The sequence below is a fragment of the Cervus canadensis genome, chromosome 21 (assembly GCF_019320065.1).
Source record: "Cervus canadensis isolate Bull #8, Minnesota chromosome 21, ASM1932006v1, whole genome shotgun sequence".
Classification (NCBI taxonomy): domain Eukaryota; kingdom Metazoa; phylum Chordata; class Mammalia; order Artiodactyla; family Cervidae; genus Cervus; species Cervus canadensis.
In genome coordinates, this window is record NC_057406.1 from 37,150,010 (window position 1) to 37,176,083 (window position 26,074).

At 35.3% G+C, this 26,074-nt stretch overlaps 1 protein-coding gene across 4 annotated transcripts in view; it reads left to right on the forward strand.

Moving 5' to 3' along the window:
* The window catches only part of CCDC91 (coiled-coil domain containing 91), a 366,658-nt gene that overhangs the window by 173,138 nt on the left and 167,446 nt on the right, over positions 1-26,074 (forward strand). For all 4 annotated transcript variants that reach the window (XM_043439827.1, XM_043439829.1, XM_043439828.1 and 1 more), the window contains exon 7: positions 14,727-14,804. In XM_043439827.1, the coding sequence (XP_043295762.1) occupies positions 14,727-14,804 (78 nt within the window). The remainder of the gene's footprint in view (positions 1-14,726; positions 14,805-26,074) is intronic.

The following is a 26,074-nucleotide window of genomic DNA, read 5'->3' on the forward strand; positions in this document are numbered from 1 at the left end:
GACATTTCACATGAAACCTGTATTTCCTAAAGCTGTAACAAGGTTCCACAAACTTGATGAGGTATGGTAGCAAAAATTTTTTCTCTCAAATAAAGTCTAAAATCAACATGTTGGCAGTGCTGTTCTTGGAGCTGGCATTCTTTGTCTTGAAGGAGCTGAGGTCAGTTTCTGCCTCCTCCTCCACTAGTCTCGCTCCCCTTTCCTATAGGGAAACTAATCTTAGGACTTAGGGTTCACTCTGTGTTCAAGGTATCTTATCTTGGGATATCAAAGACCCTAGTTCCAAATTAGATACACAGATACCAGCAATTAGGAGATTATCTTTTTTGAGGGCGTCGCAATTCAACCCACTTTAGGCACCAAAGATGAATTTCAGTGTATTTTTAAAATGTTAATGCAGATCATAATAATGTGCATAGAAACACTCAGAATATGAAGACAAATGACCAAAACATTGAAAAGTGACTTTTATTATTAAGCCATTTTTCTTTTCTCCATCAAAATATTAACTATTTTGAGAGACAGTGTTGTTAGAACGTTCTTTCCTGTTATCAGAATTTAAAATACAGCCAAACTTTGGAGAGCAGGCTTAAAATGATAAAAGTTGTAAGAAATTAGAATTTGATGATGTTGACATCCCCACTGAATGGGGTCTTGTTTGTAGATGTATACATAAGGCATCAGTCTTTCCCATTAACTGTTGCAAGCTGTCTGCTCTTTCTTCTTTCCCCCTCCTTATCCTCCTTTTTTCCTTCCTTCCCCCTTCTTTTCCTTCATCATCTTTTCCTCTCCCTTTCTCCTTTCCATTCCTTTCTTTTCTTTCTGCTTGGCTTGAATTAGCTTTGAGCATCTGCTTCTCAAGGCACTTTGCCTTTGAAGACTTTAACAAAGTTGAAAATAAATAGTAATTTGTTTTAAATGTGGCACAGAGTGGAGTTTCTGCCTTTCCCTTTGGAGCAAATAATAAGGTGACATTGAAGTAGCAATAGGAGCAGTTCCAGTCCAGTCAACAAATCAGCTAAGAATTTAGCCATGGTTATGCAAGGGGCCAGATTCTCAGCCTTTGAAGGATTTGGCCTTTATCCTTTAACGGATTATAGTTGGTGGAGAAACTGTTGTGTTAACCGAGCAATGATAGTGACAACAATAATGGCACTGCTATAAACATATCATCTTCTGTTATGAATTGCACTTGAGTAGTTGTTTTCATCTTTAACCCATAAATTGGCTATGGCCTGCTTACTCATTTCTCATTTGAAACTATTAATTCTTTCCTAAAAGTTTGCTTTAGACATGGATTGACATTGTCACATTTGGGTTTTGTAAGGTGGCATGTAGAAAAATCAGTTACCTCAGTGCTGGTGTGAAGACATCATGGGATTTTTTTTGCATACCATCATCCATTGTATCTGTTAGAAGAGTTCGAGAAGAAATTTGTTTCATTATGTTGTTTTTGACTGAGAGGGGGCCACAAAGCCAATAGTTTGGGGTCTGTGTGCTGATGAAATCCATACAGTTGGGTTAAGTTGGCCATTAATGGGTCAGGGCCAGACATGAAAATGAACTCTTTGAAAAATTTTGGAAATCTTAAGCTAATGGGACACACATATTAAGGGTGTCTGTTTCAGTACTGGATACAGTTGATTATGGCACTAATGCTTTATTTCCATATGTAAGATTACTTTACCTTTAGGCTGATTCTTTCATGCTTGTGTTATTTTTTTCTCCCATTTTATATTTAGCTAAGTATTTGAATTAGTCTGTGAAACTTACTTGGTAATATTTTGAAGAATTCTGTCATGTATTGTTTTTACTAGTTGTATAGGGAAACTAAGAAATGAGGGGGTATGGAGGTAAAGATTAAACATATATTCAATTGGAAAGACTGCTGCATCATGCCAGGGAAACCTACTTTCCTTTATTATAGATTGCAGCTAGGCTTGTTGCAGCTATTGAATGTGGGGTCAGTAAGAGATGGAGAGGGGGTGTTTTGTTGTTTTTGTTCTGTTTTGACAAAGTGGGTGCCTAGGGGATAATTTTATCTTCGTGCTTCTCTGGCATTTATAATTGGGTCATGTGTTGGATTCTTCAGATTTTGGTGGGAGCATTTTATACCATTTCTCAGTCCAGATCTTCCAGTGCATTGGTTGGATGTTATCCAATTATGGATGTTATCCAATTATCTTTACTTTGATTTCTTACCCCGCAGATTTCCTTTTGGACTATCTGGAGATGCTTATGACTGCCTTACCCAATATAGTGGGTTACTTGTTTTGTAAGGGATATAATCTTGTGGCTTCAGAGAGAGTGGTGATGGCACCTGGATTAGAAAACTTTTCTCAATCAGGCTATATTAGCTAATTATATTCTACTAATTAGGTTCAGTCTAATTATAGACTTGTTCTTGGCTAAAGAATTTGGAAGGTGAAAAGCAACTGTTTTCTAATAGGTGAAGTAGAATAGTGGATTGGACTTGTGAATTTTCCTTTCTCCCTCTGTCCCTCACTCCCTCTCTCCATTCCTTGCTTCCTACCTTCTGTCCTTCTCAAGTTTTTTTTAAAGCTACTGTAATAATTCATTCTAAATACATCAGTCAGATGTTGCCTTTTACTGTCTTTAATGGAGAGAATCCTGCTACTATGCATCAGTTAATTTATTAGAGATGATTAGTATGGGCTTTCCAGGTGGCACTAGTGATAAAGAACCCGCCTGCCAATGCAGGAGACATAAGAGACATGGCCTTGATCCCTGAGTTGGGAAGAGCCCCTGGAGGAGGACATGGCAACCCACTCTAGTATTCTTCCCTGCAGAATCCATGGACAGTGGAGCTTGGCAGTCTGTAGTCTGTAAGGTTGCACAGAGTTGGACATGACTGAAGCGATTGAGCACGCAGTATGGGTTCTACTGGATTTTTTAATAGCCAATAATAATGTGAGTTGTAAAGTGTTTATCAGTTTTTCCTTTAGATTTGGCTTAAAAATATTTTTCTGCATGAATTGTGATTCAAATATTTGAATAGAGTTTTGTCATCATATTAGCAATGAGATTTTAAAGTTTTTTTTCAAGTTGCTAATTTCTCATTTTCCCATGAAGCATCTATATTTGTTAATTTTATGGTTCCTATTTACACATGTATTCAATCAAAGATAGTTTTTCAGCAACAAACATGTGCAGGCATATTAAAATACTAGACCTATGTATGTTTAATAATTTCAACAAAGGATTGATACTGGGTGATTGTGGGTAGCAGAGAATTGGTTAATGTGCTTCTGGTAACATTTGAAAAGTACCTTTCACATTTTTGTCACACTGGTAGTTCTGGCTGACAGTAATGAACTGATGAATGACTATTTCAATTTTACCAAGAGTGATCAGTTTGTGTGTTATTTTCATCAGATATTGTTCATTGTTGTTCAGCCACTAAGTTGTGTCTGACTCTGAGACTTCATGGACTGTAGCATGTCAGGCTTCCCTGTCCTTCACTATCTTCTGGAGTTTGCTCAAAATCATGTCCTTCAGAAGGAGTGACTTATGACAGATTAGTCTATTTATTAATGAGTTTTTATAGAAAGGAAATCTGTTGAAAAGCAGTTTGGAATGTACTCAGATATCAGAGAGTTCAGTCTTTGTCATGATATTTTTCAGTAAACATTTGGCTGGCAGATCAGAAGATGTGATTTAGCCTTTGCCCTGCCCTCACTGATAACTCAGTGGTCTTGAACAGACTTCTTGGTCTCTCAGCCTTAGTTTCCTCATTTGTAAAATGGATGCATTGAAAAAGCTTACCTTTGAAGTCTTGGTTAGAAACTCTGTGGCTTTATTTAAGGTGAGGGCATTTTCCTGAATCTTCCCATTCTGATGACGGTTTTGGGTTTGACATTTTGAAAGAAAGCTATCATTGTGCTCAAATTTGGTTTTGACTACTTTGAACATAGGTTGTAAAAAGAATTTCAGGCCATGCATGACTATTTGGTTATTCCTGTGTTTTTCTTTTGGTGACTGGGCAACCTGGTCTGTTACAGTGTGGTTGTATGATTACCATCAGTAACTTTGAAGTAAGCAAAGTGAGTTGATTTATCTAGCTAGTTTTAACATACAGCATCATAGAATTATATCATAGAATGTTATTCATTGTTGTTCAAGTGCTAAGTTGTGTCTGACTCTTTGCAACCCCATGGACTGTAGCATACCAGGCTTCCTTGTCCTTCACTATCTTCTGGAGTTTGCTCAAACACTTGTCCATCAGGAGTTGGTAGTATATTTTAGAAATGATTTCATCCAACTCTCTGATTTAATAGGTAAAGAAACCTGCTCAAAGACGTTTCTTTTGTTGTTGTTGTTGTTGTTTCATTTATTTTTATTAGTTGGAGGCTAATTACTTTACAATATTGTAGTGGGTTTTGTCATACATTGACATGAATCAGCCATGGATTTACATGTATTCCCCATCAATTTATATGCTGGGCTTATATCAGAAAAAGAGCATTGATCATAATCTCATTCATTCATTCAACAAACAGATATGTGAATCTATCAAGTAGCCTTCTTTTTGAAGACCAAATTTTAAATACATTTTCAACAATTCTTATTATGATTTTAAATAACTTTCTCTGATGAAGAATGAAACACCTTTCTTACTTCCCTAATATATCTGGCCTTCAGATCCTGTCCATTCAATCTCATCTTTATTCAGTCCTTGTTTATTGAGCAGGCATTATATACAAGGTGCTGTTTGAGATATGTATGTTCAATGGCAAGTGAAATTTCGCCTTCCTAAATTGAACTTAATGTCAGATTTTGAAATCTCCCTACTGTCTGGTTTTTCCTCACTTTCCCAAGTGCCATAGTATTAAGAGTACCATCATTATCTTCCCCAGTGTGTGAGAGGGATGGGCAATGAAGAGTACAAAACAGTAAGTAGTGATAAGTGCAGTGAATAAAAATAAAGCATGATTAGTGGACAATGATGAGTGTGTGAAACTTTATTTTATATAGGGTGGTCAGTGAGCATCCCTCTGGTATGATGGTTTTTGAATAGTACCAGAGGAAATGAGTGTGTGATATGTGGGGCGAAGAGTATATCAAACACAGCAAATAACTTCAGTAGCCTTATGGTAATAATGTGCTTATAATGATTTGAGGAAGGCCAGTGACAACAGATGGAAGGATTTAGGGAGAGAGGGGTATAACTTTGGGCTATGGTAGGGATTATGGAGTTTATTTACAGTAATGTGGAAGCTTAGAAATTTTAGTCAGGTGTGTGATATTTTATTATTTTACAGTTATTTATTGAGTACCCACACTATGCCTGGTACTATTTTAGGTGTTATGGATACTGTGGTGAACAATTCCTGCCATCATAGAAATTACATTCTTTGTGATTGTCCTCAAGTTTTAAAGGACTGTTTTGGCTGCAGTCTTGGAGGAAGGGTAGAATCAAAGAGGCAGGGATGTTGGGAAATGATCATAGTGTGGACTGGAGAAGTAGCAGTGGAGATGTTGACAACTGTCCAAATTGTAGATCATGAGATGGAGACATTAGGAGGTTTAAATAAGTAAATAAGTGACCCAGTATTTGCAAAGGGTTTAGAACAGTGCCTGGCACACAGTTGTATTGTTAAAGACTTTGTTAAAGAAATTTTAATCAGATGTTTTAGACTTTGTTGAAGTTAACTTTTTTGTTTTAGATGTTTAGACTTTGTTAAAGTTAACAAAGTTAAAGACTTTGTTAAAGAAATAAAAATGAACATCAAACCAGTAAGGTTTTGTGGTATATTACATGTGGATTGTGATGGGAAAAAAGTTAGAGAAACTAAAAATGATTTCAGGATTTTTTTGAGCAAAGGGAAGATTGGTAAAGGAAAATTAAAGGTTTGACATTGGACATGTTAATTTTGAGATTTATTTTAGATATACATGTAAAGACTTTAATAGACAGCTAGATTAAGAAATCTGAGGATTAGCTATGGCAGAATTGGAGATATAATTTAAGGAGTGTACAAAGATGATATTTAAGTTTCCTTATCAGTTAAACAAGTTAAAGAAGAGTTCTCATCCTCTGGAACTCCTGCAATTTGAGATTGGGGCAGTGAAGAAGAGCAAATGGGATGGACTGAGAAGGAGAAGAAACAAATGAAGAAAATATTTCAAGAAGGAAGAGGAGTGGATTGGGCTTGGTGATTGGCAGCAGCAGAGGCTACATGATTTTTGAATCTTCTCATATTTTCTTAAAAAACTAGTCTAAAGTAGTTAAGGGAGAAAAGTTCATAAATAACATCGTGAATAAGAAAATAGATGGCAGTTAAGCAGCTGTGAAGAGATACCTCACGTCCAAGGTAAGAGAAACCCAAGTAAGATGGTAGGTGTTGCGAGAGGGCATCAGAGGGCAGACACACTAAAACCATAATCACAGAAAACTAGCCAGTCTGATCACAGGACCACAGTTGTGTTTAACTCAGTAGAACTAAGCCATGTCGTGTGGGGCCATCCAAGATGGTCGGGTCATGGTGGAGAGGTCTGACAGAAGGTGGTCCACTGGAGAAGGGAATGGCAAACCACTTCAGTATTCTTGCCTTGAGAACCCCATGAACAGTATGAGAAGGCAAAAGGATACTGAAAGAGGAACTCCCCAGGTCGGTAGGTGCCCAATATGCTACTGGAGATCAGTGGAGAAATAACTCCGCAAAGAATGAAGGGATGGAGCCAAAGCAAAAACAATACCCAGTTGTGGATGAGACTGGTGATAGAAGCAAGGTCCGATGCTATAAAGAGCAATATTGCATAGGAACCTGGAATGTTAGGTTCATGAATTGGAAATGGTCAAACAGGAGATGGCAATAGTGAATGTCGACATTCTAGGAATCAGCAAACTAAAATGGACTGGAATGGGTGAATTTAACTCAGATGACCATTATATCTACTACTGTGGGCAGGAATCCCTTAGAAGAAATGGAGTAGGTATCATAGTCAACAAAAGAGTCTGAAATGCAGTACCCTGATGCAATCTCAAAAACGACAGAATGATCTCTGTTCTTTTCCAAGGCAAACCATTCAATATCACGGTAATCCAAGCCTATGCCCTGACCAGTAATGCTGAAGAAGCTGAAGTGGAACGGTTCTGTGAAGACCTACAAGACCTTTTAGAACTAACACCCCAAAAAGATGTCCCTTTCGTTATAGGGGACTGGAATGCAAAAGCAGGAAGTCAAGAAACACCTGGAGTAACAGGCAAATTTGACCTTGGAGTACAGAATGAAGCAGGGCAAAGGCTAATAGAGTTTTGCCAAGAGAGCACACTCGTCATAGCAAACACCCTCTTCCAACAACACAAGAGAAGACTCTACATGTGGACATGACCAGATGGTCAACACTGAAATCAGACTGACTATATTCTTTGCAGCCAAAGATGGAGACGGTCTATACAGTCAGCAAAAACAAGACCAGGAGCTGACTGTGGCTCAGATCATGAACTCCTTTTTGCCAAATTGAGACTTAAACTGAAGAAAGTAAGGAAAACCACTAGACCATTCAGGTATGACATAAATCAAATCCCTTATGACTATACAGTGGAAGTGAGAAGTAGATTTAAGGGGCTAGATCTGATAGACAGAGAGCCTGATGAACTATGGACAGAGATTCGTGACACTGTACAGGAGACAGGGATCAAGACCATCCCCATAGAAAAGAAATGCAAAAAGGCAAAATGGTTGTCTGAGGAGGCCTTACAAATAGCTGTAAAAAGAAGAGAAGCAAAAAGCAAAGGAGAAAAGGAAAGATATTCCCATCTGAATGCAGAGTTGCAAAGAACAGCCAGGAGAGATAAGAAAGCCTTCCTGAGTGATCAGTGCAAAGAAATAGAGGAAAACAACAGAATGGGAAAGACTAGAGATCTCTTCAAGAAAATTAGAGATACCAAGGGAACATTTCATGCAAAGATGGGTACAATAAAGGACAGAAATGGTATGGACCTAACAGAAGCAGAAGATATTAAGAAGAGGTGGCAAGAATACACAGAAGAACTGTACAAAAAAGATCTTCACGACCCAGATGATCAATGGTGTGATCACTCACCTACAGCCAGACATGCTGGAATGTGAAGTCAAGTGGGCCTTAGAAAGCATCACTACGAACAAAGCTAGTGGATGTGATGGAATTCCAGTTGAGCTATTTCAAATCCTGAAAGATGATGCTGTGAACGTGCTGCACTTAATATGCCAGCAAATTTGGAAAACTCAGCAGTGGCCACAGGACTGGAAAAGGTCAGTTTTCATTCCAATCCCAAAGAAAGGCAATGCCAAAGAGTGCTCAAACTACTGCACAATTGCACTCATCTCCCATGCTAGTAAAGTAATGCTCAAAATTCTCCAAGCCAGGCTTCAGCAATATGTGAACCGAGAACTTCCAGATGTTCAAGCTGGATTTAGAAAAGGCAGAGGAACCAGAGATCAAATTGCCAATATCTGCTGGATCATCAAAAAAGCAAGAGAGTTCCAGAAAAACATCTATTTCTGCTTTATTGACTATGCCAAAGCCTTCGACTGTGTGAATCACAATAAACTGTGGAAAATTCTGAAGGAGATGGGCATACCAGACCACCTGACCTGCCTCTTGAGAAACCTGTATGCAGGTCAGGAAGCAACAGTTAGAACTGGACATGGAACAACAGACTGGTTCCAAATAGGAAAAGGAGTACATCAAGGCTGTATATTGTCACCCTGCTTATTTAACTTATATGCAGAGTACATCATGAGAAACGCTGGGCTGGAAGAAGCACAAGCTGGATTCAAGATTGCTGGGAGAAATATCAATAACCTAAGATATGCAGATGATACCACCCTTGTGGCAGAGAGTGAAGAGGAACTGAAAAGCCTTTTGATGAAAGTGAAAGAGGAGAGTGAAAAAGTTGGCTTAAAGCTTAACATTCAGCAAACTAAGATCATGGCATCTGGTCCCATCACCTCATGGGAAATAGATGGGGAGACAGTGGAAACAGTGTCAGACTTTATTTTTTTGGGCTCCAAAGTCACTGCAGATGGTGATTGCAGCCATGAAATTAAAAGACACTTACTCCTTGGAAGGAAAGTTATGACCAACCTAGATAGCATATTAAAAAGCAGAGACGTTACTTTGCCAACAAAGGTCCGTCTACTCAAGTCTATGGTTTTTCCAGTGGTCATGTATGGATGTGAGAGTTGGACTGTGAAGAAAGCTGAGCGCCGAAAAATGGATGCTTTTGAACTGTGGTGTTGGAGAAGACTCTTGAGAGTCCCTTGGACTGCAAGGAGATCCAATCAGTCCATCCTGAAGGAGATAAGTCCTGAATATTCATTGGAAGGACTGATGCTGAAGCTGAAACTCCAATACTTTGGCCACCTCATGCGACGAGTTGACTCATTGGAAAAGACCCTGATGCTGGGAGGGATTGGGGGCAGGAGGAGAAGGGGACGACACAGGATGAGATGGCTGGATGGCATCACCAACTTGATGGACATGAGTTTGAATAAACTCCGGGAGTTTGTGATGGACAGGGAGGCCTGGCATGCTGCGATTCATGGGGTCACAAAGAGTCGGTCAAGACTGAGCCACTGAACTGAACTGAATATTTTTGTATGTTCCTTTTTGTTTCTTTAAGTTCAGTAATGAACCCTTTCCTTGTTATTAATTTTACTAATTTGACTCATCCCTTTTCTCTTTTTTTTCTTGCCTTAGTCAATGAATGTTTGTCATATTGCTGATTTTTTAAAAAGAACCAACTTTGGTCCAGTTGATTTTCTCTATTGATTTTCTATTCTTTTCTTTTTATTCTTTTAGTTTCCTTCATTATGCTTGCCTTGTGTTTAGTTTATTCTTCTTTTTCTAGTTCCTTAAGTTGAAAGGTTAGGTTATCGGTTTGATGTTTTTCTTTTTTTAGTATAGATTTTTAATTTCCCTTGTGATTTCCTCTTGACTAATTGATTATATAGGAATATGTTGTTTGAAGTCTACAAATTTGTGTATTTTCTCATTTTTTCACTATTATCTCAAATTTCATTCAATTGTAGTTGAAGAGAATACTTTGTATGACTTCATTATTTTAAAATTTATTAAGATTTGTTTTGTGGTTTACCATGTAGTCTATCCCGGAGATTGTTTCATGTCTACTTGAGTTTAATGTGTATTCTGTTGTTGTCGAGTGGTGTATTCTATAGTGTCATTTCTTATAGTTGGTGTATGTGTTGTTCAGTCTTCTATCATTTATTTTTTTGGGCTCCAAAATTACTGTTGATGGTGATTGCAACCATGAAATTAAAATACGCTTACTCCTTGGAAGGCAAACGCTTACTCCTTGGAAGGCAAGTTATGACCAACCTAGACAGCATATTAAAAAGCAGAGACATTACTTTGTCAACAAAGGTCCATCTAGTCAAGGCTATGTTTTTTCCAGTAGTCATGTATGGATGTGAGAGTTGGACTATAAAGAAAGCTGAGTGCAGAAGAATTGATGCTTTTGATCTGTGGTGTTGGAGAAGACTCTTGAGAGTCCCTTGGACTGCAAGGAGATGCATCCAGTCCATCCTAAAGGAAATCAGTCCTGAATATTCATTGGAAGGACTGATGCTGAAGCTGAAACTCCAATACTTTGGCCAGTTGTAAAGAACTGACTCACTGGAAAAGACCCTGATGCTGGGACAGATTGAAGGCGGGAGGAGATAGAGGATGAGATGGTTAGATGGCATCACCAGCTAAATGGACCTGAGTTTGGGTAAACTCAGGGAGGTGGTGATGGACAGGGATGCTTGGTGTGCTGCAGTTTATGGGGTCGCAAAGAGTCGGACACGACTGAGTGACTGAACTGAATTGATATCAATAATGAGAATTTCGGCATAATCCAACAAGCATTTGTCAATAGCTGCTGTATTCTAAGGGGCTTTCCAGGTGGCGCTAGTTGTAAAGAACCCACCTGCCAATGCAGGAGATTAAGAAACTGGGGTTCAGTCCCTGGGTTAGGAAGGTCACCTCGAGAAGGATGTTTCAACTCACTCCAGTATTCTTGCCTGGAGATTCCCATGGATAGAGGAGCCTGGCAGGCTACAGTCCACGGGGTCACACAGAGCTGGACACAAGTGAAGCAACTTAGCACATGCTGTATTCTAAGGTATGTGCAAAGCAGTAGATTGCTGTTCCTTCAATGTAAGAAGATGTAGCCATCGGTTTAGTGTTTATTTTCAACTGCAATAAAATATGTCATAGAACATTTTTATCATTTATAAAATGTCTGTTTGAAAGACCTGTTATATGAATTGCTTAATATATTGTACTCTGTGTGTGTCTTTAATAGCACCTCAATACTTTTTAATGGTTCATGTCATTATTCAGAACCATAGTGGCTGAATGGTCAAACTTTATTATTGAAATGGTGCATATTCATCTTCAATTTCTAAATAATGATGTAAAAGTAGAATATATTCTATTTCATGTAGCAGATCTAAATGAATTTGCTTTGCTTTAGATTGTAAAACGCTGAAAAGCTTTTGGACCTTTTTGGTTCTAAATTTGAATTTTGAACTAAAGAGATTAGCTGGTAGTAGGTATTATCAATGAGCAAAAAAAGTAAATTAACATTTAATTAGTTAAGTCTGAAAAATCTGGTTTTAGTAAAGTTCAATTGTTTCTTTACTTCTGGGTTTGTAGGAGGTTCTATATTTTAATATATATTGTTAATTTCCAGACTTTGTTTGCCCATGTAACCTATTTTATATGAGTTTGTTATTAATCAGTGGTCTTAAGATACAGTATATGCATCTCAAGAACTGCCTAAGACATTCTACTGTGATGTGAAAAGAAAATATCATAATACCTATTTCTCTTTATTTTTTTAAATCTTGAAAACTAAGAAAAACAAAATCTATGTTATTATTCATCATAGAAATTGATACCTTTGCCCTCCTAGGTATCTCTATGAAAGTCACAAACCATCAGTGAGATGACCTGACCTGAATGGGCATTCCAAAGTGATGAGTTGGTGGTGCTGCCCACATGTGTTTGCTTGTTTTTAGTGTAATAGAATGTATGAGCTTGCTTTACTAGGTGTTTGGATTTTGCTGCTTTGTTATTTAGTTTTGACTAAAACAACTCTTTAGTCCATCTTAAAGGAGGTCAGTCCTGGGTGTTCATTGGAAGGACTGATGTTGAAGCTGAAACTCCAGTACTTTGGCCACCTGATGCGAAGAGCTGACTCATTCGAAAAGACCCTGATGCTGGGAAAGATTGAGGGCAGGAGGAGAAGGGGATGAAAGAGGATGAGATGGCTGGATGGCATCACCAACACAATGGACATGAGTTTGAGTGGACTCCGGGAGTTGGTGATGGACAGGGAGGTCTGGCTTGCTGCGGTTCATGGTGTTGCAAAGAGTCGGACACAACTGAGCGACTGAAGTAAAAACAACTTTCACAGAAATGGGAAAATGACTTTAAAAAAAGATTGCTGCCATGAGCCATAGATTGATAATCATACCAACCGAAATCAGTGTTTATATCAAGGGCCCTTATTGGTCCTTTATGTTTAGGCTATTTTGGTAAAGAGTGATTTAGCTACAGAAAGATACATAAAGCTATATACTGGAAAAGGCAATTAAAATTTGATAATGAAATAGAAATTCTTGAATAAGTTAAGTATAAACAGTTTATAAATGAGGAATTGGTAACATTCCCAGATGGCGCTAGTGGTAAAGAACCCACCTGCCAATGCAGAAGATATAAGAGCTGAGGATTCGATCCCTGGGTCAGGAAGATCCCCTGGAGGAGGGCATGGCAACCCACTCCAGTATTCTTGCCTAGAGAATCCCATGGACAGAGGAGCCTGGAGGGCTACAGTCCATACGGTCACACAGAACTGTACATGACCAAGGCAAGTTGGCAGACACTCTCATAACAATAAATGAACAAGAACTGTTTTTCTTGTCTTTTATCCTAAATATCGTTAATTTTCTCACCAAGTCCACTGAGGTGATGGTGTAGTCATTCAGAGTCCCAGGCTGACAGAGGCCCTTCTGCTGTTTGCAGCACATGTCTTTAATTGTCATCCAGGGCAGTGACATCAGTAAGCAAATAGCGGGGGACAAAGGAAATGTGTGGAGGATTTTTTGGAGGTTTTGTGGTTCAGGTCTGAAATGGTGTGCGTCACTGCTGCCTACCTGACATTCCTAAAATAAATCATACTTGGTTGAGATGTATTATTTATTTATTGCTAGATTCCATTTACTAATATTTTATGTAGAATTTTAGTTTTTGTTTTCATAAAAGAGATTGGTTCATAATTTTATCTTTGCAGATTTTAGTATAAGGGATATGCTTTCTTAATAAAATATGTGGGGCAATATTCCCTCTTTTTTCATTCTCTGGAAGATTTTGTGTAAGAGTTCTGTTATTTGTTTATTAATTGTTTATTAAAAGTAACCTTTTAAATAATCTGCACTTATATGTTTCTTGGTCAGAAGTTTTATTTTGTTTTTAACATAATATAGGTTCAGTTTTTTTTTTTAACACATACAAAATTTTTCAGAATTTTTATTTCATCTTCTTTCAGTTTTGTTTTTTTCCCCTGGGAGTTTTTTTCATTTTACCTAAAATTTCTTATTTATTGCTGTAATATTTAGCAATATCTTACTATTTGTTTAGAAAAATCTATAGGTTGCATAATATCTTGAATTCATGAATAATATTAGAAAATTTTCTTTTTTATTTTCTTCATCACTTTATTGTTCCTGTCTTGCTAGATATTTTTTTTTCTTCTTTATTTGGATTATTTTTTTTAGCAATTCTTTTACACAAATAGTTGCCTTTTTACTTTGTCTCTTGTCTTTTTAAAGGGTTTTTGTTAAAAAATATATTTTCAATCATTTATAGGTTTTTTCCCACTACCTTTTGATCCTCTAATCCTGCTTTCTGCTGTTTTATCTATTATTTACCTCATCTATTGCATTGAGCTGTATAATTTATTTTATGAATTCCAATTCTCTGAAGAAATTCTCTGTAATATCCACTTTCTCCACTTCTCTATTTTCTTGTGTGTATTTATTCATAAATATTGAAACTTTTTGATAACTAATATCTGAATCACCCATTGGTCTATTTCTTTTGTCTTTTCTATTTTATGTTTCTTTGGTCTCATCTGTTATCATTCCTGATAATTTTGCATCGAAAGCTTTACATTGTGTTTGAAAAATTGGAAAGGTTCTATAGGATGTTAACATCATCCAAAGAGAGTTCAGCTTCTCCTTTGCTGGGAAGGTAGAATGAGGGTTTGTTCTCCTTAATCTAGTGGTTCTCAAATTTTGTTACATATTGAACTATTGACATGTGTGTATTACTGGAGAAGTAACAATAACAAAAAAAAAGGTCCTGGCTTGTTGGATGACACAGGGCCTCCTGTCTCTGGATCCAGGTCCACAATTGCCAGATGTCTCAAGGAATAACACCATTGCCTTCGGTTATCTTACCTGTAAGCCTGGTTTTCCTTTCCCAGTTATGGTTTCCCTTTAATCTCTCACTGCTATCTTCAGAATGCTTTTAAACAGAAAGTTTTTTTGAATGGGTTTCTCTTTGTTTTCAGCTGCAACATTGGTGTGCCACAAATCACTCATATCACTTATAAATGCAAAAGTCAGTGGTGTGTTATTTTATAAACAACAGCAACAAAAACAACAAAACAAAAACAAATCATAGCTTAGTTTCTTATTTTCTTTCAGGAAAAGCATAAACAAGAATTGGAAGATATGAGGAAAGCGGGACATGAAGCCCTCAGCATTATTGTGGATGAATATAAGGTAGTGATTTGAGAGTCTGTTTCCTTTATTCTTTTAAAGTTTGGCAAATTTTAGTAAAAACACTATGTATATGCAAATCTTCACAAATTATAGAATTGTTATCATATTTTCATATGGAATTTCTTTCAGTTGATCAATTGTGCTCATTGAAAGCATACTTGATAAGTTACAAAGGTAATGTTAGATGTTGCTCTGCATTTGAGAACTTACGGAATATTTGAGTACGCAGGATTGAAGTTTTAAGACAAAATACTATAAAATTAATTGCTAGATTAGCTTTTTTGGTTTTTACTGTGATTCTGCTTTTATAGGAAAAAGGATATATAAATCTGAAAATTATTGTCATACTTTTTTTTTTAAACAAGTTAAATAGATTTGACATTAAGTAAGTATCAGTATCAGTGATATATTCAGTATTATTCTGGATAAGCTAAGCCTGCATAAACTTAAACATTTAAAGCAAATTCAGAGTTTAATGGCAAAATCTTTTCCTTCCTAAATTTCATTTTAGATCATTTTTTCCCATGTAGTAATTAAGGAATACTTTCTTGTTGAAATCAAATTCCAACAATTCTCCCCAGAAATCATGTGTGAATGGTTTGATGTCCATCCTTCTAGAGATTTCTCTTTATATTTAAATATATACACACACATATTTACTCATATCATGCTATATAATTTTGATTTGCTTTTAGAAATATGTTCTTCTACTCAATCTTTTGTTTCTTGCTATACTTACTTGTCAGTATATATTTTCTTGTCAGTATATATAAACTATCCTATTTTTGTCATTGTTCTATACTATTGCATTCTATATTTATACACATGCACATAAACACACACACACACAAATATATATATATACATGCACCATAATTGGCTTGATTCTACCTATATAAATAGGCATTAGTTTATTTTTATTGTTAATTATTACAATAACTGTTTTGAAAAATCCTTCTATCATTTGTGGAATGTAGACATTATTTGTTGATTCAACTTCATCCCTAGACAAGACAGAAGTTCATTTCATTTTAATTAGCTAGCAGTTTAATGTTAAAAAGCTTCCCATAACAAGTCATTTGAATAAAAGTAGTAAAAGGAATAGATCCAGAATTTAAGTTGAAGATACTTTTTAAAAAACTGAAGGTATTAAAATAGTCTGGTAGATATGTCTTGGGACCTGGAAGGTCATTTTTATGACCACACCCAATACAGAAACTTGTGCCATTCTTGAGAAGGCTGTTTTAAAATGTCTGCTTTTGAATCCCATGGACTGGGAAGCCTGGTGGGCTACGGTCCGTGGGGTCACAGGGAGTCGGACACAACTGAGCGACTTCACTTACTTACTTAATAGTGCCCAAGCGTCCCTTTTTCTCCACATACCTATCAACACTTCCTTTTTCTTGTTTTATTTTATAACAGCCATTCTAACAGGTGTGAAGTGACATCTCATCATAGTTTTCATTAATAATGATGATTAATAATATAGGGTGATAATAGCCTTTTCATATACATGTTAGCCATCACTATGATGTCTTCTTTAGAAAAATACCTACTCAGATCTTCTGTCCATTCATTAATTAGATTGCTTGTTTGTTACTTACTGTTGTGTTGTATTGTCAGTTGTATGATTTGCAAATATTTTCTCCTGATCAGTATGCTGGCTTTTCATTTTGTTGATGGTTTCCTTCGCTGTGTAGAATCTTTTTGGTATGCTGCGACCCTACATTTCTTTTTACTTTAGTTGCTATTATTTTTGATTTCAGATTAAAGAAAAAATCATCAAGACCTATGTCAAAGAGCTTACCACCAAGGCTTCCTTCTAGGAGTTTTATGGTTTTGGATATAAATATTCAATCCATTTGAAGTTAATTTTTGTGTATGGGGTCAGATTGTGGTACAGTTTCATTCTTTTGCATATGGCTGTCCAGTTTTCCCAACACCATTATTGAAGAGACTCTCCTTTCCCCGTTGTTTATTCTTGAGTCCTTTGTCATAAATTAATTGGCCATATATATGTGAGTTTATTTCTGGCCTCTCAATTCTGTTCCATTGATTAGTGTCTATTTTTATGCCAGTGTCATACTGTTTTAATTAGTATGTTGCTCAGTCACTCGGTTGTGCCCAACTCTTTGTGACCCCATGGATTGTGGCATGCCGGGCTTCCCTGTCCTTCACTATCACCTGGAGTTTGCTCAGACTCACGTTTATTGAGTTGATGGTGACATCCAACCATCTCATTTTCTGTTACTCCCTTCTCCTCCTGCCCTCTATCTTTCCCAGCATCAAGGTCTTTTCCAATGAGTCAGCTCTTCACATCAGGTGGCTAAAGTATTGGAGTTTCAGCTTCAGCATCAGCCCTTCCTTTTTTTTTTTTTTCATTTATTTTTATTAGTTGGAGGCTAATTACATTACAATATTGTAGTGGTTTTTGTCATACATTGACATGAATCAGCCATGGATCAGCCCTTTCAATGAATAGTCAGGGTTGATTCCCTTTAGGATTGATTGGTTTGATCCTGCAGGCCAAGGGACTCAAGGAGATCAAACAGTCTGAACAGTCTTCTCTAGCACCACAGATCGAAAGCACCAAATCTTTGACATTCTGCCTTCATGATGGTCCAACTCTCACATCTATATGTGACTACTAGAAAAACCATAGCTTTGGCTAGATGGACGTTTGTCAACAAAGTGATGTCTCTGCTTTTAAATATGCTGTCTAGGTTTGTCATAGCTTTTCTTCCAAGGAGCAAGCATCTCTTAACTTCATGGCTGCAGTCACCATCTGCAGTGGTTTGGGAGTTCAAGAAAATAAAGTCTGTCACTGTTTCCATTGTTTCCCCATCTATTTGCCATAAAGTGATAGGACCAGATGCTATGGAATATAATTTGAAATCAATGAATATGATGCCTCCAGCTTTGTTGTTCTTTCTCAAGATCACTTGGATTATCTGGGGTTTTTTTGTGCTTCCATATAAATTTTAGGATATTTGTCCCATTTTGTTGAAAGAAAACCATTAAAGTTTTGATAGAAATTGAAAAATAAAATAAAATAAAATGTCTGCTTTTTATAGCTGTGATTATTGGCTCTTTTCTTTATAATGTTGTGAATTTTTTGTTCTGCTAATATAAACCAGCTTTATAGTTATTGAGTTGGAGGAAAGTATATAGGATCTATTTTAAACCATCTTCTCTTTTGTCCTAAGGCTAAGGGTGGGAAGAATTAAAATAATGGAATTTACATAATCCTCCTGGCATATTATGTGGTGTATTCTTGGATGAATTTATGTTTTACTTATTTATATTTATGAATTCTAAATTAAATGTTGTGAAAGTACTTACATTGTTGTGTTGTTCTAAAAAACTTAGTATTTGATATTTAAAATTTTTTTGGTTCTGGCTCTACATATTTCCTTTGCTAAAAATATGTTTATTGTGTATTACTTTCAACACTGGCAAATAATGAGTTTAAAAGCACTTGTGACAACTTTGCAAATATATTTTGTAAATTATATTTTAAAGAAAATTAGTTGAGAGCTACTCATTTCACCTCTTTGTCTCATATCATTATGGGATGCTCATTTAGAAAAAGAATTTAGAAGTTTAGGCATTATGTATTTATTTCAATTTGCTTAAAAGGATTAGCTATCAAATCAAGTAACCTACAAAGTTATATTTATCATTTTATACTTGTAGTCAGTACATAAAGTATATAAATTCTCTTATAGCATTAAACTTTAGTGTAAATACTTTTTATATAGCCTTCTGTATTGTTTTATTGGTGAGCTTCACATTTTGCACAAAGATACTACAATATCTTACAAAGGATATATCTGATAATTAATTATTGTATAAAATTTTAGAAACCAAAGTGTCTTAGAAAGGTACTGACAATCAACTTCATAGTACTATGGAAAAACTAAAGTAATTTAGATAGGAAAAATATCAGTGTTTTCTTGGTTGATTAGTTGTCTTTGTAATGTAAATGGTGACGATTTGTGGCTCGTTATGGAACAAGAAAAGAAACAATTTTGTTTTTTTTCATCATGAATTCATGCATGAGAAGATCATGTGCTAATTATTTTATTTTGCTTCTCTTTTTGCCTCATTTGCCCCAGACAAGGTACTGGAGAAGTAACCAACCCAGAAATATCAATGGGGTCAGGCAATAGACCCCCCAAAAAACCTACTCTTTCTATCCAGAAGACCAGGAAAGCTTCTACCTGCTCTAGATAATAACCATTCTAATTCCACCAAATACCAGAGAGTAAACTGTAGCCTGACTCCAAGCCCTGCCAATAAAGGCTAGTTAAGGGGGCCTAGACTTGACGTTTTATCAGTTCATAATTAGGTGCCCTTTCTCATCCTCATTGGGGTGGTGTGTGTGATAGTTGCTCACTTGTGTCGGACTCTTTGTGAGCCCATGGACTGTAGCCTGCCTGACTCCTCTGTCCATGGGATTTACCAGGCAAGGATACTGGAGTGGGTTGCCTTTTGCTTCTCCAGGGGATCTTCCTGACCCAAGGATCAAACCCCGGTCTCCTGCATTGCAAGCAGGTGCTTTTCCTTCTGAGCTACTAGGGAAGCCCCATTGGGATAGGGTCACTTTCATTTTTATATTAATTTTAGAATAAGTATGTAAATTTAAAAAGTTCAAGTTGGATTTTAATTGTATTTTCATTGTAGATCAATTTAGGGAGTATTGCCATTTTAATTGTATTAAGTTTTCTGATCCATAGTCATGAAATGGCTTTATGTTTATCTTCTTTAATTGCTTTCAACAGTGTTTTATAGTTTTCAATATTCTTTTATTCTTTTTAACGATGTTCTAAATTGAATTGTTTTTCTTAATTTATTTTTAGATTGTTCAGTGCTGCCATGTTTTTGCGTGTTGTTCTTATACATGGTCATTAGTTCTAATAGTTGTTTAGATTTTGTAAGATTTTTTATATATAAGACCATGCCATCTGCAGCTAGAGATTGCTTCCTCTTTTTCAATCTGGATGCTTTTCATTTCTTTTTTCTTACCTGATTTTCCAGGTAGACTTCCAATATAATATTAATAAGAGCTGCAAAATATATATGTATATTGATTAACCATTAAGTATGATGTTATCAGTGAGATTTTTATAGATGGCCTTTATTAGGTTGAGGAAATTTCATTTTTATTTGTAGTTTTTTTTTTTTTTTAATCATGAAAGGCTGCAGGATATTATCCAATGCTACATCTCTGTTGAAAATTTTTTTTTTTTTCCTTTATGTGATGTGTTCCACTTGTCTCCTGCATTGCAGGCAGATTCTTTACTGCTGAGCTTCAGAGGAAGCCCCTATTATTATGTATTATGTACTAATATCCTTATCTTTTGCTACCTTTGATAATGGCATATCATAATGCATACATTTTTATATTCTATAAATTCCTGAAGGAATTTGCATCTGTGCAAAAATTTCTTCTTTAGGACTGCTAAGAACTTCTACTAGTAGAGCTGATTGATTATTTTGAGTCAGATAAACCTGGATCTAAGCGCTAGCTCTGGTACTTACTAACAGTGTCACCTCAGGTAATTTATTATATATGAATTTTAATTTCCCCATAAGTATATGAGGGAATAAAACATAGAACCTATTCAGAGAAGTATTGTGAGGGCCCGGTGAGATAATGAATGTTGATCATGGCTAATAATAATAGTATCACTGATTCAATGGACATGAATTTGAGCAAATTCGGTAGAGGAGCCTGGTATGCTGCAGTCCATGGGGTCCCAAAGAGTTGGATGTGATTTAGCAACTGAGCAACAAAAACAACAATGATGATGCTTTCAATAAATTTTCTCAATTTAGTTATTATAACATTCAATGTATCAGTTTTCTAGTATAGCAATTTTAATGTCTTATCATTTTCTTACAGCTGACTATTAATTAGCTTACTTCTCAGAATTATACAGTGTGGATGCTTGTTTCAGTTTGTTTTAGAAATGTCTATTTAGGAGAAAGCGATCATGGTCCAGCCCTTCATATTCCTGGGCTTCTGCTAAAAAGTCAGTGTTCTTTAATTCATTTAGAAAGTAAAGTTATTATTCTCCAATAAAAATAATTAATTAAAAAGAAGAAAGTAAGTGACTTGCTTCAGATTAATGAATGAAAGAAAGAAAGTGAAGTCACTCAATTGTGTCCGACTCTTTGTGACGCCGTGGACTGTAGCCTACCACGCTCCTCTTTCCATGGGATTTTCCAGGCAAGAGTACTGGAGTGGGTTGCCATTTCATTCTCCAGAGGATCTTCCCAACCCAGGGATCAAACCTGGGTCTCCCACATTGTGGGCAGACGCTTTAACCTCTGAGCCACCAGGGAAGTCCATGATGAATGAAAGGCCATGTGAAATTCTGCTGAAGTGCAGAAGAAAACAATGCTAATGCTAACTTAATGTGCTACATATGCCAACTTTTCCTATAATATTTACTTCATTATATTTATTTTTTTTCTTTCATGTCATGATTTTAAAAATCTGTTATCCTGATAACAACAGTAAAATAAATGTAGATCTTGGGAGGCTTGCCATAGGAGCATGCCACATCTAAGATTGTTTACTACAAGGAACAAGAATTTCCTTTACTTGTTTAACTGGGCTTTTTTCTTCAAATTGTCATTTGCTGTTATATACACTAGCTCAGACTTCACAGTTCTTTATATCTGTACTTTTCTCTATTAAATATTACTATCCATGATATGTGTACATGCCAAGTCACTTCAGTTGTGTCTGACTCTTTGTTATCCCATGGACTATAGTCCACTAGACTTCTTTGTCCATGGGGTTCTCCAAGCAAAATTACTGGAGTGGGTTTCCATGCCCTCCTCCAGGGGATCTTTCTGACCCAGATCAAACCTGTGTCTCTGAAGTCTCCTGCATTGGCAGGGGAGTTCTTTACCACTAGTGCCACCTGGGAAGCATCCATGATGCAGAGCACCTTTTTTTATTAAGGTAATGTGTAGTTGTATTACTGGGCTGCTATTTTGCTTACGATGTACTCATCAGTTGTCATCGATTAGGGTATCTTAACCTCATGGTTCTCACTTTTTGCAGGACATAATAAATTACTTGGGTTGCTTTTAAGAAATCATACTAGTTTTCTTCTCTGGAAATTTAAAATCAGTTCACATAGGTGGGATTTAGGCATCTGTATTTTCTTTGAAGTTTTAGAAGTCATTCTGCTATCCCAAGGAAGTTGTTAACCATCAGCCTTCATGTTTATTTGCCTATCATTGTATCCTATCTGTTGCTATTTTCCCCATTCTTATTATCTAAATTGAACCTGTCAAGATTGTGTGTGGGTGGGTATGTGTGTCTGTGTGCATGTTTAGATTGAAATCACAGGGAAATTTTTCCTTATGAGAAAATGAGAGATACCCTGACAGATTTAAATGACAGTTGAATGGACCACTTTCTGTTTATAAAAGTTACAAAAGAAGCAAAAGTTTTAGCTGTAACTAAGGAACTAGATTTATCCTACATGAAGATTTTTTTAAACTTATATCTTATTTTCCTTTATGTAGGATAAGTGATCAGAGCAAGAAAAAATTTCTTTACAGTGGAGTATTGTTATAATAGCACAGAAGGACTGTCAAAGAAAATCATATATAGAAAAAATACAGGCATATTTGCTAAAATAAATGTAGTTCTCTAACTTAAGGCATGTGATGCCCTGAATTTTAAAAAGAACATATCTTGCTATCTCTATTTCTCACACAGATGTTTGGTTCTTTTTTTTTTTTTTTTCCAAAAGTATCTCTGTATACTGTATACATTTATTCAGTTAATATACTGTATGTAAGTGCTTGGGGTAAAACTATTTTAGATGTTAATATATCCTTAAAATTAATTTTCCTTTTTATCCAAAATGACTTTTGGGAAGAATTTTCCAAAGAAAGGTCTAGTTGACTCAATGTGTTCAACTTCAAAGCTAGAACTTTTGATCACATGCTTTAACAGTGAATGGGAAGTACTCAAGAAATTAAGTTTAGCATGTTGTTTCTATTTTATTTTATTTTATTTTACTTTAAGTCTGGTTCATTGATGATCCCAAGTTGACATGTATAAGATAACAGGATTTTTTTTTGGTTAATAGTTTTGTTTTATTACTATATACTGAATCTTCTTTTTCAAGGCAGTGACAAAAGACTGCCTAGTTTCTTTCTTTCTTTTTAATGTGTTGTTTGCTTTAAGATAGATTAGTTGGAAAAAAGAGTTTCCTTTTGAAACTCTAGTATTCAGAATTTATTTCATCCTGAAGTTATATTTGAAAGTTATTTTCTTTGTTCAGACTCAACTTGTTTATTTTTCAAATAGACTTACACTCAGCTGTTTTGTTGTTTAAACTAAAGGAATTTAGACATTTTTCAAATCATAGGAGATAGAAGTGTTGAAACATTGATATAGTTGATAGATGAGTCAAAATGGTGACTGGAAAGTTAGCCAAAAAAAGGCAAAAAAGAAAATGTATTTTGGTTTAATATTTATTGCAAACACCAATAAATTATAACTGTAGTGATTTAAGGTCTATTACATGTTTCTTGGCCCCCTTGTGGGTGCCTAACCTAAACATTTTCTGTATCAGTTTTTTGGTGATATGAAAATTAGTTCCTGGTCATCACGTTCATCTTCAAACTAGAAGTTTTTATACCCTCTTCTGAAACTTTAGAGCTTTTTATTCTAACCCTTGTGTTTTGTGTGCATGCTTTCGGCCAAGTTGAGTACATTTAAAAAATTCAGGCTTATTTATGTTTATTTACATATCTCAAGATATTTCCACCAGATAGGCATATAGACATATACTCATTTTTCAGTCTTTGTTTCTGAAAGCTTGTCTGAATTGATGATCTTTAACTTGGTGTATTACATCCCAGGTGCCAAAAGTCACTGAGTGCTAGACACATGATTAGTGCTTATAAATATTTTACTCATTTAAATGAGCAGGCAAGGAATTAGTTGATTCTTTTCTAAAGTCTCAGAACATTTTATGAAGAGAATTTCCTGATTTTATTTTTCTTATGTTTAAGTACCAGAGTACTGAACTAGATACACTAGAGTTTTAGCTTATCAGACACATACATTTTCTGCTATTCAGAGTGAAAGATGGGGCAGAATTGCTACATAAACTTAAATTGTTCTGAAATTATCTTGAGTAAAATTGTTTATTTCCCATTTGATCAACCTTAGTTTTATTGAGAGTTCATTGTGCATTTTTCAAAGGTTAGTATGCCTTAAGTCTCTTTTGCTATGGACTGCTTTGAATTTCATCAGTGTAACATATGTCAAATGCCAACTTAGAATATCACATGCCTGCTATATTCCATTTTTCAAAAGCATCTACTTGCTAGTATTTTGTTTGAACTCTTGAGTTGTTTGTACTGTTTTATAAGGGAGAACATAATACATTTTGGAGACCAATTTTTCCCAGGGTGTAGAATTACTTTTATTGTATAAAGTTCTGCTCCAAGGAGGAGGAAACGATATTTTCTCTTCTTTTGATGTTTTCTGTTGATTAGAGATTGCTAACTTTTTGTGTAAAGAGGGATAAGTAAAAATGAAGATATGTGAGGTCTGTTATATATCTTTTTAAAAAAAATTACACCTTTTTGTTAACCCAAAGATATGAAATAAATTTATAGTTTTAGTTATTTGATTGAACAAGGATCCTCATAAATTCCAGCTTTTATCATATGATCAGATTTTTCCTGGACAAATAAAGATGCTTGCTGTTGCCAATAGCGTTTGGCCTAACAGTTTGCTAGATACTAGTGATTGGTTTGGAACTCACAACTTGGCTTGTCCATTCTTATCCCTCCCATCAAACTTAACCTCAGCAGAGGATTGAGAAAGGTTTGGTAGTTGAGAACTGTTCTTATGTGCCTCTGAGTTTTCTGGTCTAAGCCAGAATCTTGCATGCAAGGCTATTCTTGTGGTTTTCCAGCCAGGCCAAAACCAAAAGGCATTGGAAACCTTGCAAGAAAACTTGTTCTAATATAGATTTAAGGCTTTCCTTTATATTGTGACTGGATTTTCAGCCTGATAGTCAAAGGAATGAAGGAGAAGACTGCATTCAGTATTGAGGATATAAATTTCAAATTTTTGCTGCAGAGAAGACTTTGAAAAATAACTCCAAAGATTAACAAAAAAATTAATGAATAGGTTTTATTTAGTTGTTTCTTAAGACATGTAAGACCTGCCTTTTTCCATTAGTTATTTTTGGCTTACCTTCCAAAATGAAATTTAAATGTAACTTTTATTTTATATCACATCAGGTTAATATTTGTGACTAATGTTAATGAGACTTGAAAATTGTATCAGTATGAGTCCTGTCCATTGTTAATTAATTACAGACTTCTGCTTATTATCATGAAAAGTCAAGCTGCTCTATCATAAGTACCTTTTAATCCATAATAATATTATCTTTCTATGTTGAATGAAGTTGGATCTGTTTTGTTCTTATAGGGTTGAAACAAACCTTCCCTTTAACAATGTTATTCAGGAGGTTTCTACATCCAGTAGGAATGCTGAAAGAGTGAGTTTATGGTAGTATCTAAAGAATATAATTTCTGTAACTATTCTAATCAATGTGATGTATCAGTTATGTGATTTTTGATCTTCTGTTATTGTAGTGAACTGAATTATCAGTAAGGTCTGTCTGTAATCAACCTTTTTCAATTTTTGATAGTGTTGAAGTCTTACATGTTTACTAGACTTTAGAAGAGATGTAATTGATGTGTTACAGATTTATTTTTATTGGAAACTAATAATCCAGTTAGTGGACAATTACATACCATAGTTCTTAAAGGCAAAAAGATAAACTGGTTAAAATTATTCTTATAAGTCCAAATGAAGATATGTATATAAAAAACTATTTTTAAGATTTTTTTTCCTAATTTCTTGCTTGCTTGAAAAGTAATAAAAGAGGAATGGTTAACTTTATGCTTTAATCTGAACTATAAACCATTAGTGTGCAATCCAGTATCAGAATACACACCTGGTTTTGATTTTATCTGTTAAGTTTTAGTTAATTAGCTTTTGGGAAATTTTATATATACATATATATAATATATATATATACACACACATATATGTATGTCTATACATATATATATTTATGTTTTATGTAATTTTATATATACAGATATATGTGTATATAAGTTTTATATATACATATACATATATGTGATTATATATAAATGTATATAGGTATATGTGTATATAAATGTATCAATTTGTATAAATG